The 13434-nt window shown below is 47.2% G+C and overlaps 1 protein-coding gene across 3 annotated transcripts in view; it reads left to right on the forward strand.

Annotated features, from left to right (window-relative positions):
• The window catches only part of ARID1A (AT-rich interaction domain 1A), a 57677-nt gene that overhangs the window by 15830 nt on the left and 28413 nt on the right, over positions 1-13434 (forward strand). For all 3 annotated transcript variants that reach the window (XM_027661116.1, XM_027661115.1, XM_027661117.1), the window contains exons 2-4: positions 8163-8375; positions 9069-9527; positions 10548-10661. In XM_027661116.1, the coding sequence (XP_027516917.1) occupies positions 8163-8375; positions 9069-9527; positions 10548-10661 (786 nt within the window). The remainder of the gene's footprint in view (positions 1-8162; positions 8376-9068; positions 9528-10547; positions 10662-13434) is intronic.

Genomic DNA, 13434 nt, shown 5'->3' on the forward strand with positions numbered 1-13434 from the left:
TCCCACCCTCCGGTTTTTAATAAAATAAAAAGTAAGATAACTCTGCTTGTACTTGGGCACAAACACTGGGCTCCTGTGGGGTTTGAGGGGTGACTCTCATTTCACTTCCCCACCACATCACCTTCTTCTGATCGACTTCTTTCAGGGATGAAATGTTCCATAATGATACATCCTGTAAGCAAAACTCTGGCCAGTTTTAATCAATTACAAGAATATTAGTAAGAGCTGTGCTTGGGAAAGTCCTCCGAGATGTGTGGACTGGGCTCTTGCTGAGAAATGTTAATGGGTAATTACTGGATTGTGTTTAGCAGGGAGATACAGGTCACAGGATGGCTGCTGGGAGAAACTCATCCTTCTTCCACTGGTACAACTTAGCATCTGGATTTACAGCAGATTTACACTCCCCAAAGTGGTGTAATAAATGATCGAGGAAAGGATGGACATTGAACAGGGCAGATTTTAAGTTTGCAGGAGCTCCAGATAGAAGCAGGTGCCTGAAGTAATTTAGAAAACATCTTGTTTTCCTTCTGGGTTGGTGTCACCCAGCCTATTCTGAGGGCTGGGTGTTAGGAGGAGTTTAGAGGAATAGAAAGTGTCTTCGGTCAAACTCTGACCTACTGGAAAAAGTCAGAAGAAAAACCAGGCTCCTTCCAGTTGCAGAACTGAAACTGTCGAGCAGAGGTCAGTTATTTTGGCAACTAGTACTTCAATCTGCATTGGCCATTGATAATGAGATGACAGTGCTACATCACCTGCTGGTTATACATCCAAATCTGAGTTAGATTTTTGCAGTCTTAGGGGCGAGGGGGGAGTTGTATTTTTCTGTAGCTCATCTAAAAGTGTATTTGTCCTGCAAGTATGTGAGGGATGAGTGTTTGTAACACTGTACTGTGTTCCAGAAGTCAGGTTTTGGTACTCCGAAGCTTAGGGGTGTGAGTCAGAGCATCCTGTCCTGCTTCCTGCATGGAGTGCTGTTCCCAAAGTGATGGTGCTGCCCTGGAGGGAAGGCAAGGAGGGTCACTGGTGGATGCTGAGCAGGGCCAGCATGGGCTCAATGTGCTGTCCTGCTGGTGCTGAGGGACTGAGGGAAGTTAATGGATTTCTCAAGTTAAAAAAGGGAGGGGGGGGAAAAGCAAAACAGGAACTGTGCATTCCTATGATGTTCTCAGGAAAACATACTTGTCGTTTAAACTGTCCTGGCGAGATGGTGGATACACCTCACTGTAGTGTTTACCACAGGGTTTTCTAGGTGTTTTCTTTTGGGAGCATCTTTATCTACTACAGGAGGGATCTTTATTTTCACTTTAACCTGCCCTCAGCCTCTCGTGTCTCTCTTGAAAAGCAGACCACCATGGGAAGAGGGGCAATGGAGCGTGACCCGGCACACTGGCCCTTCAGAAGGCTATAAAAGGCAGTGAGTTCAGGCTGGGGTGTTGACCTTAGCACAGCCAGTTGCACCTTAAATAGATCAGATGAAAGTGCCCCTCACTGGAAGATGAACCATGTTTGCTCCCGAATGGGGACTGTTGTTAGTTTGTGCTCGTTTCTCTGCTTATGGAGGAGTTGGAGTCACTTGTGTGTGGAGTTTCGGAAGAGACAGATGGGTGTGAAAGTGTCTGAATTGCAAACACGAGTGTGACCAGCTCAAAACAGGGTTTGCTGAAGCCTCCTGTGTTGCTCATTGGATGTTGTTGTGTCCCACCTCTCTGTTAGTTGTGCTTTCGGTGATGTTGTGGCATTGCCCTGGTTGTGTGTTGGCACAAGGGAGTAACTGCTGGTGTCAGCTGGTGGAATTGCCACGGCCTGGTTGATTTTGGTGGATCTCCAAGGCTTTGTGCCAGCTTTGGGCAATACCTCCCCTGTGTTTCATGCTTGTTCACGAGACCTGTGCTTTATGAGCAGGTGCCGTCGCACTTAATGTCACTGTGGAGTACATGGAAAATGGGGTTTGTCTTGCTCAATGCACTTGTACCTTGGTGCTGCAGGCAGTGTAACTCTCCCAGTGCCTCCTGGGCATAAAAATATGGCAGAGGTTTAGTTTAGGGGGAGGGTTTAGAGGTGGGAGATCGAATCTCCTGTCCCTGGAAGCAGTGTGGATGTGGTGTTAGAGGTTGAGACCTCCAAGACCTGACCCAGTGCTGGTGGGTCATGGCAACCTGAGCTCTTGGTAACTCCAGAGGATGCAGAACATACTAGAAATGGCAAAGGTCGGTGCAGCCTCTTGGCTTTGATTAGGGACAGTTTTTAGAGACACTAATGCTGGGTTGATAAAGCCTCTCGGCAGCCTTGTGATCAAGACAAAATATTCTTTCCTGAGTGATTCTCTGTTTCTCTTGACTCTCCTGTGGAGGTTCCCCTTGGTGTTTTTCAATGGGGGGGAAGGCACTGGAAAACTGATTTTGAACCCAGGTCTGTTCCTGAGCCACTGTAGGTGTTCCCAGCCTGTTATGGTGCTGCTGCTGTTGCTGCTTTTCTGCTTCATCCAGCTCATTGCTTTTGGTAGGGAACAGCATAGGATGGTTGGGGGAACAGGGGTAGTTTTAGTCCTTTGCCTGGTTTCAGTGATTAAATCCAATATGACCACAACCCCAGCCGACAAATTCTTAGGGAAGACAACTCCCCTTTCCCAGCGTTGTCCATCACTAATGCAGTTTTTGTAGCCAACACAGCAATGTGCTTTGAGCTCCACTGGCTGCTGAGACCACTTGTCCTTGCCTTTGGGTAACGAGGGGTTGGAGACACGAGTTGAGAGCCCGCTCTTCTGCAAGACCCAGTTTCCTCACTGCAGTAAGATCCCGTGTGGATCTGGGGGAGGTGAGCAGTTGGTACCACTGAGCCTGCGGGACGGGGCAGACCGGGACCACTCAGCATCTTCTCAGCTCAACAACTTCCAGCCCCCGGGGTCCGGTGGTCCCCGTTCTCCAGCCAAACTGACGGCGGGCAGGGAGCAGCTGCTGCCTCTCACTGGATTCCCCGGGCCTGGCCTGGCTCGTCTTTGTACCGGTAGCCAAACAATAGTTGGTGCTGGCGGGGCCATGTGGCGCGTCACGTGCGGGGCTGTTGCTGCCGGGGTCCTTTCCCATCTGTTCCCGGCTCTTTCTGGGTTATCCGGCGCGGGTCCAAGTCCTCGCAGGCAGCCAGCTCCATGGCCAGAGATTACGAGCACTAACCTTCCTGGCAGGAGTTGGTGTGGCTTTGCTTTTTATGCAGATTAGCCATGTGCTTCTCACTTCAAGGCGTTCCACAGGAAAAGACGTTTCCTGTGTTTGGTTCTGGGTGGGCGGCTCCGGCTCCAGTGCCGGCCGGGGCTGAGCCGGGCTTGGGAGAGAGGGATTACGGCGCTTGGCCCCCCCTTCCCCTTCCACCTCCACTGCTACGTCACCACAACACAACCACACGCGCGCTCATACTGTTGGTGTCATTCATTCAGTGCCAAGATTGCTTTAAAAAATTCCCTTGGCCCCAGTTCAAACAGGAGTACAGCTGGGATGTGTTAGATTTTAGGCAGTCTGCCCTCAATTTGAGATGAGTTATAAATAGCAGTGCCGACTTCCTTAACTACCACTCTCCGAGGTAAAATGCAGGTTAATGACTGTGGGAATCAATTAGGGCTTCTCTCGGTTAAACAGCCAGGAATGCTTTTTATTATTTTTTTATCACAAAAAACGGACAACGGAGCTGGTCAGGAAAAGGTTTAAGAGCCAAGGTGAGGGCTTAGGGCTTTTCTCTTATTTTTTTGGCATTCTTATTTTTTCAGGGGGCAGATGAGGAAACCAGTTGTGGCCAGCACCCCACATTTGCCAATAGTTGAATGATGCTGATTTGAAACTGGAGAGTTCAGTAGATGACTCTCCTTCCTTTTCTTCCTCTGGCCTAATAAAATAGAAATACGTAATAAGGTAACTGGGAAGGTCAGAATTCCATTTTTCTGTACAGCTGTGCAGGGTTTGGCTCTTGCTTCCGAAGTGGGATTTGCCTCTTCCCATTACTCATTTTCCTGCTGGGACCAATAGCAAGTCCCCTCCAATTTAACCAAACTACTCATTCAAGAGGCCAAATTTCTCTTCTACCAGACAAAATCTCAAAAGAACTGTTGTGGAATCCTCTTGTCTGCTTAAAGCTTTTTTTTTTTTATTTTTTTTTTTTAAGGAAAACGCTGATGTTGTTTGGAAGAAGAGCTGATTTCCCTGTGCTGCTTCATTTTAGGGGTCTTGACACCCTTCACATCGCACGTAGTGATTTGAAGAGCTTTTGAAGTCGGCAATTTAAGCTCACTCTGGGCTTGCTGTTACAAACTCTTTAGCCTAGAAATATCTAAAATTTTCCCAAAAGCTCAGCAGTTTCCCTGGAGCACCAGCGTTCGGTCGCTCTCATTACACACAGAACCACCCAGCTCTCCTTTCGGAAGTTTGACTGGTGGCAGGACAATATTTTGCCAGGTTTTGGTACTTGACAGTGTTACACAACAGCAGAGATAGCGGGATTGAGGGAGAATAGAAGCAATTTCTATGAATGCAGGGAGGTGTAAGCAGGGGGTCTGGACTTCAGTGATCAAGGAGCAACACTTTTCTCTCAATTATGTCTCTCTGTGGCAGGGCCTTTGCTTTTGAAGTGTAATCACAGTAATCTACTCCTGTGGTTTCCTATTGAAAGGATTTCCCACGTATCAGTCCAGAGAAGAATTTCCAGCCTTTTGCAGTCGGGAGTTTGGTATTTCCTTATTAATCCTGAAGTGTTCTTGCAGGCATCGCTTCCTCTCGGCCCAGCTCGTGTGACAGGGGCATACAAAGGGGCTGTGCAGCACCTCTGCTCCTCCCAGCACCTTCACAGGAGCTCTTGGATCAATCCCCACATCCCTGCGTTTCAACCTTTTTCTTTTCATGAGGCGCACGTAGTTAAACTACCTAAAAGGATTGAGGTAGCAGATTCAAGGAGGCTTCCTGATGGTTGGCTCTTTGAGCCAGAGCAACAATACCAAGTGGAGAGCAGTTAAAGCCCCGTCAGCAAGACAGAGATGTGGGATATTTTGAATTAGTGGGATATTTTGAGGGAGGAAACAAGTTGCAGTGTTTGAGATGCAGCCCCGGGGAGCACGAATTAGCCTGTTGGCTTGCAGGAGCGTGTGTATGAAATAGTTCCTTCATTAGAGATTAATTGGCGTTTACATTTCTTCTGTTGATAGAATTTTATCTTTAAGGCTGCAATTTAGATACTCTTCGTGTTTGTTTTTAGCATCTTCTCTGTGCTGGGGCCTGGTGGAAGGGTGGCAGTTTGAGGCACTGTTGTGTCCTCCTACGCTGAGCAATCAAGGTGACGACTTGGTCACATCCTGGAAATATCTTTGGGGTTTGTGTTTTGGGGTTTTTTTTCTTCCCTCTCTTCTTCTTCTTTTTTTTTTTTTTTTTTTTTTAATGGCTGCATAAACAGTTCCAAATGTTTCTTGGGAGTTTTTTTAGCAGTCGTCATGCTTCCTGTAGGAGTCATGAAAAAGTGAATCCTCACCTTGTTTCTCTCTTTCCTGAAGAGATGGTTACTGTTGTGGGTGACCACAGACAAGACAATCAGTGCAGAGGTGTGGCAGCATGTGGTCTGAGTGTATTTAAAAAAAAAAAAAATTAAAAACCAAAATCCCTCAAAAGGAATGTATTTGAGAAGCTACCTGCAGAGGTGAGTTATAACCAGGAGGAAGCAAGTAACAAACGGAAAAGATGCTGAAATATTTAGTCAGTAACCCCAAAGTTGCACTTTATCAGGTGGAAGGAAGGATGTGTGTGTTTGGGGGTGGTGAGAGAGAGGTTGAAGTCAAAAGCTGGGGGCTGGGAAATCTCCTGGTGGCCCTGTTTTTACATACCAAAGAAGATAATGTGGGGAGGGAGAAGATGTCAGTAATGTAAGGTGATACCCACAAGGCAGGACTGGGGAAGCATTAGCAACAATTGCTGTGAAGATGTAAACACAATTTGCATCCTTTAGGGTGTATGGGGGCTCCACATGGGTGCTCCATTCAGGATTGAGCCCTGTAGCTCTGAGGATTCCAACCAGAGCCATCAAAGAGCTCTTTTTTTCTGCCCCCATGAATGGAAGCTCCTCTTCAGAGCCAGGCACAGAACCCTGTGTGGGCTCTGGGTGTGGAGTACAGGAATTTGGGGCTTCCTTGGAGAAGGAGCCTGGAGTCCTGCAGCCTGTGTCTGTGTTACTCCTCAGCAGCAGCAGCATCTGTGGTAACTTGAACACAAAACACGAAATACAACTTCTTCAGAGCTGTTTTAGTGTCAGTGGGGAGGAGAATGGGAACATCAGCACAGCTGAGCATGGAAGGGCATCCAAAATCCGCCTCTGTGGGGAGAATCACACCAGTGCCATGCACGGGGTCGTTTGGGAACAGGTTCCACAGGATGACAGATGCTGTGTTTGCAGGGATGTTTGCTTTACCACCCCTGACAGAGCTCAAGGAGCATCTGGACAAGGCTCACAGGCACATGTTGTGACTCTTGGGGGTGTCCTGTGCAGGGAGTTGGACTCCATGATCCTTGTGGGTCCCTTCCAGCTCAGCATATCCTGTGATTCCGTGGGTGTCTGAAGCTGGGCTGGAGTAGAGTAGAGGACTTGGACCTGGTTCTTGACTGATTTGTGCCACGTTGGTGCGGGGAACCTGCTTTCCATTGAGCGGGCAGCCCCCCTTTTCCCAATAACGGGGTGCTTTTCCTGCCATCCCCATTAAACCCCTCACATGGCCCAGCTGCTGTTGCCCCACCAGAGCACCATTAACTCCCCGTGGTGCCCCTCTGGCTCGGTGTTGCTGTGGGCTCGGGGCTGAGCCTCTGCTGGCAGCCAAACTCAGCAGACAGCTGGTCAAACAAATGTTCACAGGGTCTGTGTGCTGGGGCTTCAAGCTGTGCTGGCTCTTGGGGTAGGATTTTCTGAAGTGTAACATACTGCAAGAACTTTTTTTTCCCTGGGAGGGTGGATTCAGCAAACATAAGTGAAATCCTGTTCTGGTCTCCGGGATTCTTCAGATTTTCCAGCCAGAGCTGGCTGTGTGTGATATTTGCTTGTGCAGACCTGTAGTGCCACTCCTCAAGCACCTGAGCTCAGCTAGAGAGGGTGGATCTGTACAAATACCACCCCAGGGCTTGTGGCAGGAAGGGATGGTGTAATAGAGAGTCCATTGTCATGGTGATCTGGTGGAAAACATCTAATTGGTATTAGTTAGGTCACCAGGAGATCAGGGAAGGATTCCCATTCAGTCCAAGTGGTGGAGGTTAAGGACTGTGCTGGGATTCATTTAGAGGTCACCACGCCAAAACAGCCCTTCCTTTAGTGTGGGAATAGCACTGCCAAGGTAAAAAAAAAACCCTCTGTTTTGAGGTTTATAGTCTTGAGGTTCATGGTGCTTTCAAGAAATCTGATTGACTATTCCCACGTCTTGGCTCCAGGCAGGGGTAGCACAGATTAGGAAGTCCAAGGAAAGTTGCATTTATTCACTTGTCTTGTCTCAGCTCTAAAGCTCAGGGAGCTGACTTTCAAGGCTGACAAAGTGTTTTTTGCGTGCATCCGAATAAATTCCGTTCAGAACTCTTTATTCTACAAAAGGCAGCAGACACAAAGCACAGTAAAAAAAAAAAAAAATGCAAAAATGAAACTGCTGTGGATGTCAGTAGCACTGACCAGCATTACTGCATCAGTGTGGATTAATTGAAATGCATAAGTGTAAATTAACAGCCTGTAGTGTTTTGGGAGACCTTGTTATACGTGAAAAAAGCAGTGTTTCTTGTGAATATTTAAATTTCCAGCCTAAATTTACCTTGTTGTGGAATATCTGGACATTAAACTACTACCTGCTATGGGGAAAAGCCGCTTACACTGATAATTCATCTTTCTTAATGATCCCTCTTCCCTGTCCTGCCACGGGAGATATGTCAGCATTAAATGACTTCTCATTGGGTTTGTTCTTGGCGAAACATCTGTGGGTTTGAAAGGACAGCAGGAATCCTGCTGTAATTCCAACTGTAACGTTGGGAGTTTAGCAGCTGGGAAGGGGGAGATGAGCAGCTTCTTCCCTGCGCCGACCCGTTGGAGTTTTCTTCTGGGGTTTTTGGGAAGTCGGGAGCAACTCCTGTGGTATCTGGATGTAACATCACGTGTCACAACTTGCCTTGCAGCCCTCGAGCCCGATGGATCAGATGGGGAAGATGAGGCCACAGCCCTACGGAGGGAACAACCCCTACACACAACAGCAGGGACCTCAGGCGGGGCCACAGCAAGGACATGGCTACCCAGGACAGCCCTATGGGCCACAGACTCCCCAGAGATATCCCATGGGAATGCAAAGCAGGACGCAAAGTACGATGGGCAGCATCTCATATGCACAGCAGGTAGAGCACCTGGTCTTCTGTAGTCTCTGTTACAGCAGGGAAAAGAACAACAAAATGCTGTGTCTTCTGAAGGGATCACGTTCCGCCGGGTTGGAACCGATTATTTAGGCAAGATGGCATTTCTGTAGGCTGCATTTTGCCCCACACCTGGATCCAGGTGTGATCGACACCCGAGGACCTGTGGAATCCTCGTCTCCAAGAGAAGCAGCAGCAGGAGCAGTGAATCCAACAAGGGAAAAATAAATAGCGAGGGGAGGGAGATCCTCTTTCCGCTGTGTTGTGTTAAAGACACAGCTGTTCTTTGCAGAAGAAATGACTTCAGGTCAGTTTTGGCTCATTACATGATCCGAGTGGCGCCTGCTGGACTGTTTGCAGGATTCAAGAGACAATTTTTAATTTTTTTTTTTTTTGTTGGAGCAAGCAGTTTTTCCTTTCAGTTTTGAAGGGTGGTCAGATGGAGATCCCTAAAGGCTTAGCTATTAAAATTTTGTTACTGCCAAGAATAATGTCACACACAAGTGACTTTTGCTGTTGTCTGGGAAATACGTAGGTGTTGGCATTTCCAGTACATTCCCAGTTAGCTGCTCTGCACAGGTTTCTGAATTTTTACTTCTTGAGGATAATCTCTGTGTGTGTGTGTGTGTGTGTGAAATACCTTTGCAACTGGCATAACTCCATCCTCTTCCTCTGCAGATGCCTCCCTACGGGCAGCAGGGCCCCAGCGCGTATGGGCAGCAAAGCCAGACTCCATATTACAACCAGCAAAGCCCTCACCCCCAGCAGCAGCAGCCTCCATACTCCCAGCAGCCTCCATCCCAGACCCCTCACTCTCAGCCTTCTTATCAGCAGCAGCAACAGCCTCAATCTCAAGCTCCACAGCTCCAGGCATCGCAGCCGGCGTATTCCCAGCAGCAGTCCCAGCCGCCCCATCAGCAGTCCCCGACTCCATACCCCCAGCAGCAATCCACAGCCCAGCAGCACCCCCAGAGCCAGCCCCCCTACTCCCAGCAGCAGTCACAGTCGCCGTACCAGCAGCAGCAAACCCAGCAATCAGCTTCCTCAGCCCTGTCCCAGCAGTCCTCGTCGTACCCCCAGTCCCAGCCGCCGCAGCCGCAGTCTGCGTATTCCCAGCAACGCTTCCCCCCTCCTCAGGTAGGTCATCTCCTGCTTTTTTTTTTTTATTTTATCTTCTGCAAGTGTTTTGTTGTTTGTTTTTGTTTTTTTTAAAAAAAGTTGTGGAAATCCTTTTGGTTCGTGCACTAAAATCGGTTGAAGGTGTCAACAAGTTGGGTGGGAGGATATGATCAGAACCAGGCTGACTTCTCTTGTGTCTCAGATGTGGTGGTAACAGGCCATGCTAATACTGCAGTTTTAAAGACTCATGCTAAGAAAAATGCTGCTGGTTGGCAGCTCAGGAAGAATTTGTTCATGGAAAGGGTTGTCAGGCATCGGAACTGCTCAGGGAGGTGGCGGAGTCCCCATTCCTGGAGGTGTTCAGGGAACAACTCGGTGCTCTGGTCTGGTTGACAAGGTGGTGATTGGTCAGAGGTGAGACTCAATGACCTTGGAGGTCTTTTCCAACCTCAGTGCTTCTGTGAATAGCCAGGATTCCACAATGGAATAGTTTCCACCTGCAGTTCTCCAGGTGGTCCCACAGCTACTTGTTTTAGCACAATGGCAGAGCACAGTTTGCAGAGCGACACGTGGGTGGTGATGGAAGAGTTTGCTCTTAAATGTAAAACTTGGCTTTAGGGAGGAGAAACAAAGCTGGCTGGGACCTTTCAGCAAACACTGTGACGCATCCAAGGCAGCTGTTGAAAAGTGGAAGGTTTTAATTGACTTGCCTTGTGTTTGTAATGAGGTACTTGGTGAGATGTTAGAAGGTGAAGAAGTGAAATGAGCAGATCCCAGGACAGCCTCTGATCTCCAGGATCTGTTGTAAGGGAAAGCTTGAGAATACTGCTCTGTCACGTTTTAGACTTGTACTCCCAACTCTGTAGTAGTTGGGCAGTGTTTGTGTGCAAATCTTTGCTGTCTTGCCTCCTGTTTTGATCAAATGTCACCAAGGGAACACGAATCTTCCGCAATGTGAGAATATACCACAGTGATTCCAACAGAGGCTTTATTGCATTCCCATTTGTGGTGTTTTTCTGGTGTTTCTTGATGTTTCAGGAGTTATCTCAAGACTCATTTGGGTCCCAGGCATCATCTGCTCCCTCAATGGCTTCCAGTAAAGGGCAAGAAGATATGAACTTGAATCTTCAGTCCAGACCTTCCAGCCTGCCGGTGAGTGAAGGGAACGGGGTGAGGGCAATCAGAAGCACAGCAGGATAAATTAGCACTGGTAGTATTCCACATGGAAATGGGAATGATGGAGGCTGCCTGTGCTTTTTACTAAGTCATTAGCTTCTGGCTTCCCACTGGAGATTGAATGTAATTTACAAAAGTAATGGATTTGAGAGGGAAGTTTAACCCTGAGTACTCTGCTCGGCAGGTTCTACCGAAAACATTTCATTTTTTGGGCTCTCTGTTTGCAGTGGCTGAAGTACCTGACCTCTGTCAGAGTAGGCCCTGACTTTCAGGGGAAACTGTCTCATTTTTATTTTATTTTTCTGTTCCTTAGCCCACTGTGGCACTGGTGGTTGGCAGCCTGGAGCACTATTCCCTTTCTGTCTCGTTGGATCCTTATACTGCTGATTTAAGCTTCTTTGGTCCAATCTGACTGAACAGTTGGTGAAAAAGACAAGTTTATTAGTACCTGGAGTGAGGAAGATCAGTCCCACGTAGCTCCTTCCTTGACAGATGGAGAATTATATTTCCTTTTGCATCCTAAATCTGCTTGCTGGATGTGCAGTGACCAGTTGGGGATGAGATTAGTGCCCAGCATTCAGCAGTTTTTGGACCAGAGTGGTTTAACTTTGGGTTAACACATCAAGAAAATGGAGAAGTATTAAAAGTTCAGATTAGTTTGCACAACTTGGTCTGTACCTTTGACTTGGAGGAAGAGTTTGGAGCTGCTGAGTTCAGATTTTACTGGTTGCATGAATTCTACCCAGTAGGAAGTGAGTGAGCTTTTATTTTTTTATTTAGCCACTGGCCAAGTCACTGTTTGGAGCTGCAGTTGGATTGGCCAGAGGAGTGAGCTGTGTGTATAACCAAGTTATTTTTGCTCCCAGCAATGAGAACAGCTTTGTTGTGAGCCCCTTGAAATAATTCCTTTGGATCATGGGTACAAATTGTCACCCAAAATACAGAGTGATTCTAGTTCTGACCACCTAATGGGAGCAGTTGTGGGTTGTTGCCGTTTTCTTCCCTCTCTTTTTTTTTTTTTTTTTTTTTTTTTTCCTTTTGGACCCTGATTAAAAAGATTTAATTTGTTCTGAGGCCTGGGGGAAAAAAAAAATCTTTTTAAATAGCATGTTTCTTTCCACTCTGCCTCTCCACAAGTTCTTCCATGTGACCCATCTTCTGGCGAGGAACGTAGGAAAAGTGAAGTGAAGTAATTGAAGAAATTGCTGTAGCTTGGAACGGTGGGAAGTCCTGTTCAGTGGCATTGTTGATGGAGCCTTCCTGAACCCTACTGATCCCCCTGACTTGGATTATAGGAATTTGTAGCTCTGCTTCACAGAAGTGGCTCCTGCTCAGCACCAAGTGGGAGTTTGTTTTATACCTTGTGGTTAAATATATTTGGCCCTTTTCAAGTTGTCCCTTCTCCCTAGCAGTCTAAGAAAAGGAATTCATCTCTGCTTCAACAGCAAAGGAACCCAGAAACGAGGGAATATGTGGTTTTCCTGGCCTTATCACCAAATAATTTGCATTTAAGAAATCCAGCAGTCTTTAGCTTACTGGTGTATTTTTGGGCCTTTTCTTTCTTGGTAGGCAAAACTCAAAAAAAGGAGGCTCCCTGCAGAAAAATCACTCTTATTCTTCTACTTGTTCCACAATTCCTTGTCACCTTGTTTGGATCCTGTAGGACAACAGCAACCACCAACTGAGAAAGGCCTCAGACAGGGATGCTGTGGGGTGGTTAAAAGGCAGGACCACTGGGATGCTGGAAGCCAACTCCTTGTTTTCAGTGATCAATCTCCTGCACAAAGTTTGGCCTGGGGATACTCAGGAACACAAGAGCTCCATGGAAGTGCACCATCAATTTCTTTTTATCTTCCTGATATTGCTCAGTCTGTCTGGTTTAGAAGGTTTTATCCTGCTCAGGAGGATTCCTAGATCCCTCTTTTGCCATCATGGATGACTTACAGAAGCAGAGTTAGTTTGTGGGCTTTTATTTTTTTTTTTTTTCCCTAGTTCTGAGCCCTTTTCCAAGCCTCAGTGGGCACTGTGGAATTGCTCACTGGGTATCTTGGAATCAGGGCAAATCATGCCATGCATCATCTTTAATTAAACATATATCAGCCCCCAGCAGGAAAAGGGAGGTTCCTGCTCTTTGGATCCTTGGAAAATATTAAATTTATGTACCCAATGCCTTTGTGAGGCTCTGGCCTTTACACATTGATATTGTAGATCAGTGTTCACTTTGGAATTCTAAGCAATAAAGGGGGAATATTTCTTTGGCTGATCCATCACCCTTTCAGGAGGTGGTGATCTCCTGGCAGGGACATTTTCAAGTCATTCAGCTCCCATGGCTTTGTCAGGAGGGGCCTGAGGAATGTCACATTGGTTGTTCTGGGTGGGGACTTCAAAATCCCTTCCCAGTAATGATTTTTTGTGCCACTAACTAAACTTCCTCCTGAGCTCATATGAGCTCACTGATGGCTTTTAAAGAGGAATAGCATCCCTGTGAGTGTCCTGGCTGTTCTTCCTTCCTGTAGCAGGCAAGGTGAGGAATTTCTGTGTAAAATTCACTGCTTCCCAAGGGAGCCTCTGCCAGGATTGCAGCCAAACTAAACTTAGATTGCAATTGCACAGGAGAAGTGAAGTGCAGTCTTTTGTGTCTGGGTGTAACAGAGGAATAGTCATCCTTAGGATAAAACCGTTTCTCCCAGGAGATTCCCAAGTCTCTTCTCCTTAGCAAAAAAAATTCCTCCTGGCGAGTTCGTATCCA

Source organism: Corapipo altera, unplaced genomic scaffold (genome assembly GCF_003945725.1).
Source record: "Corapipo altera isolate COAL_440 unplaced genomic scaffold, ASM394572v1 201, whole genome shotgun sequence".
Classification (NCBI taxonomy): Eukaryota; Metazoa; Chordata; class Aves; order Passeriformes; family Pipridae; genus Corapipo; species Corapipo altera.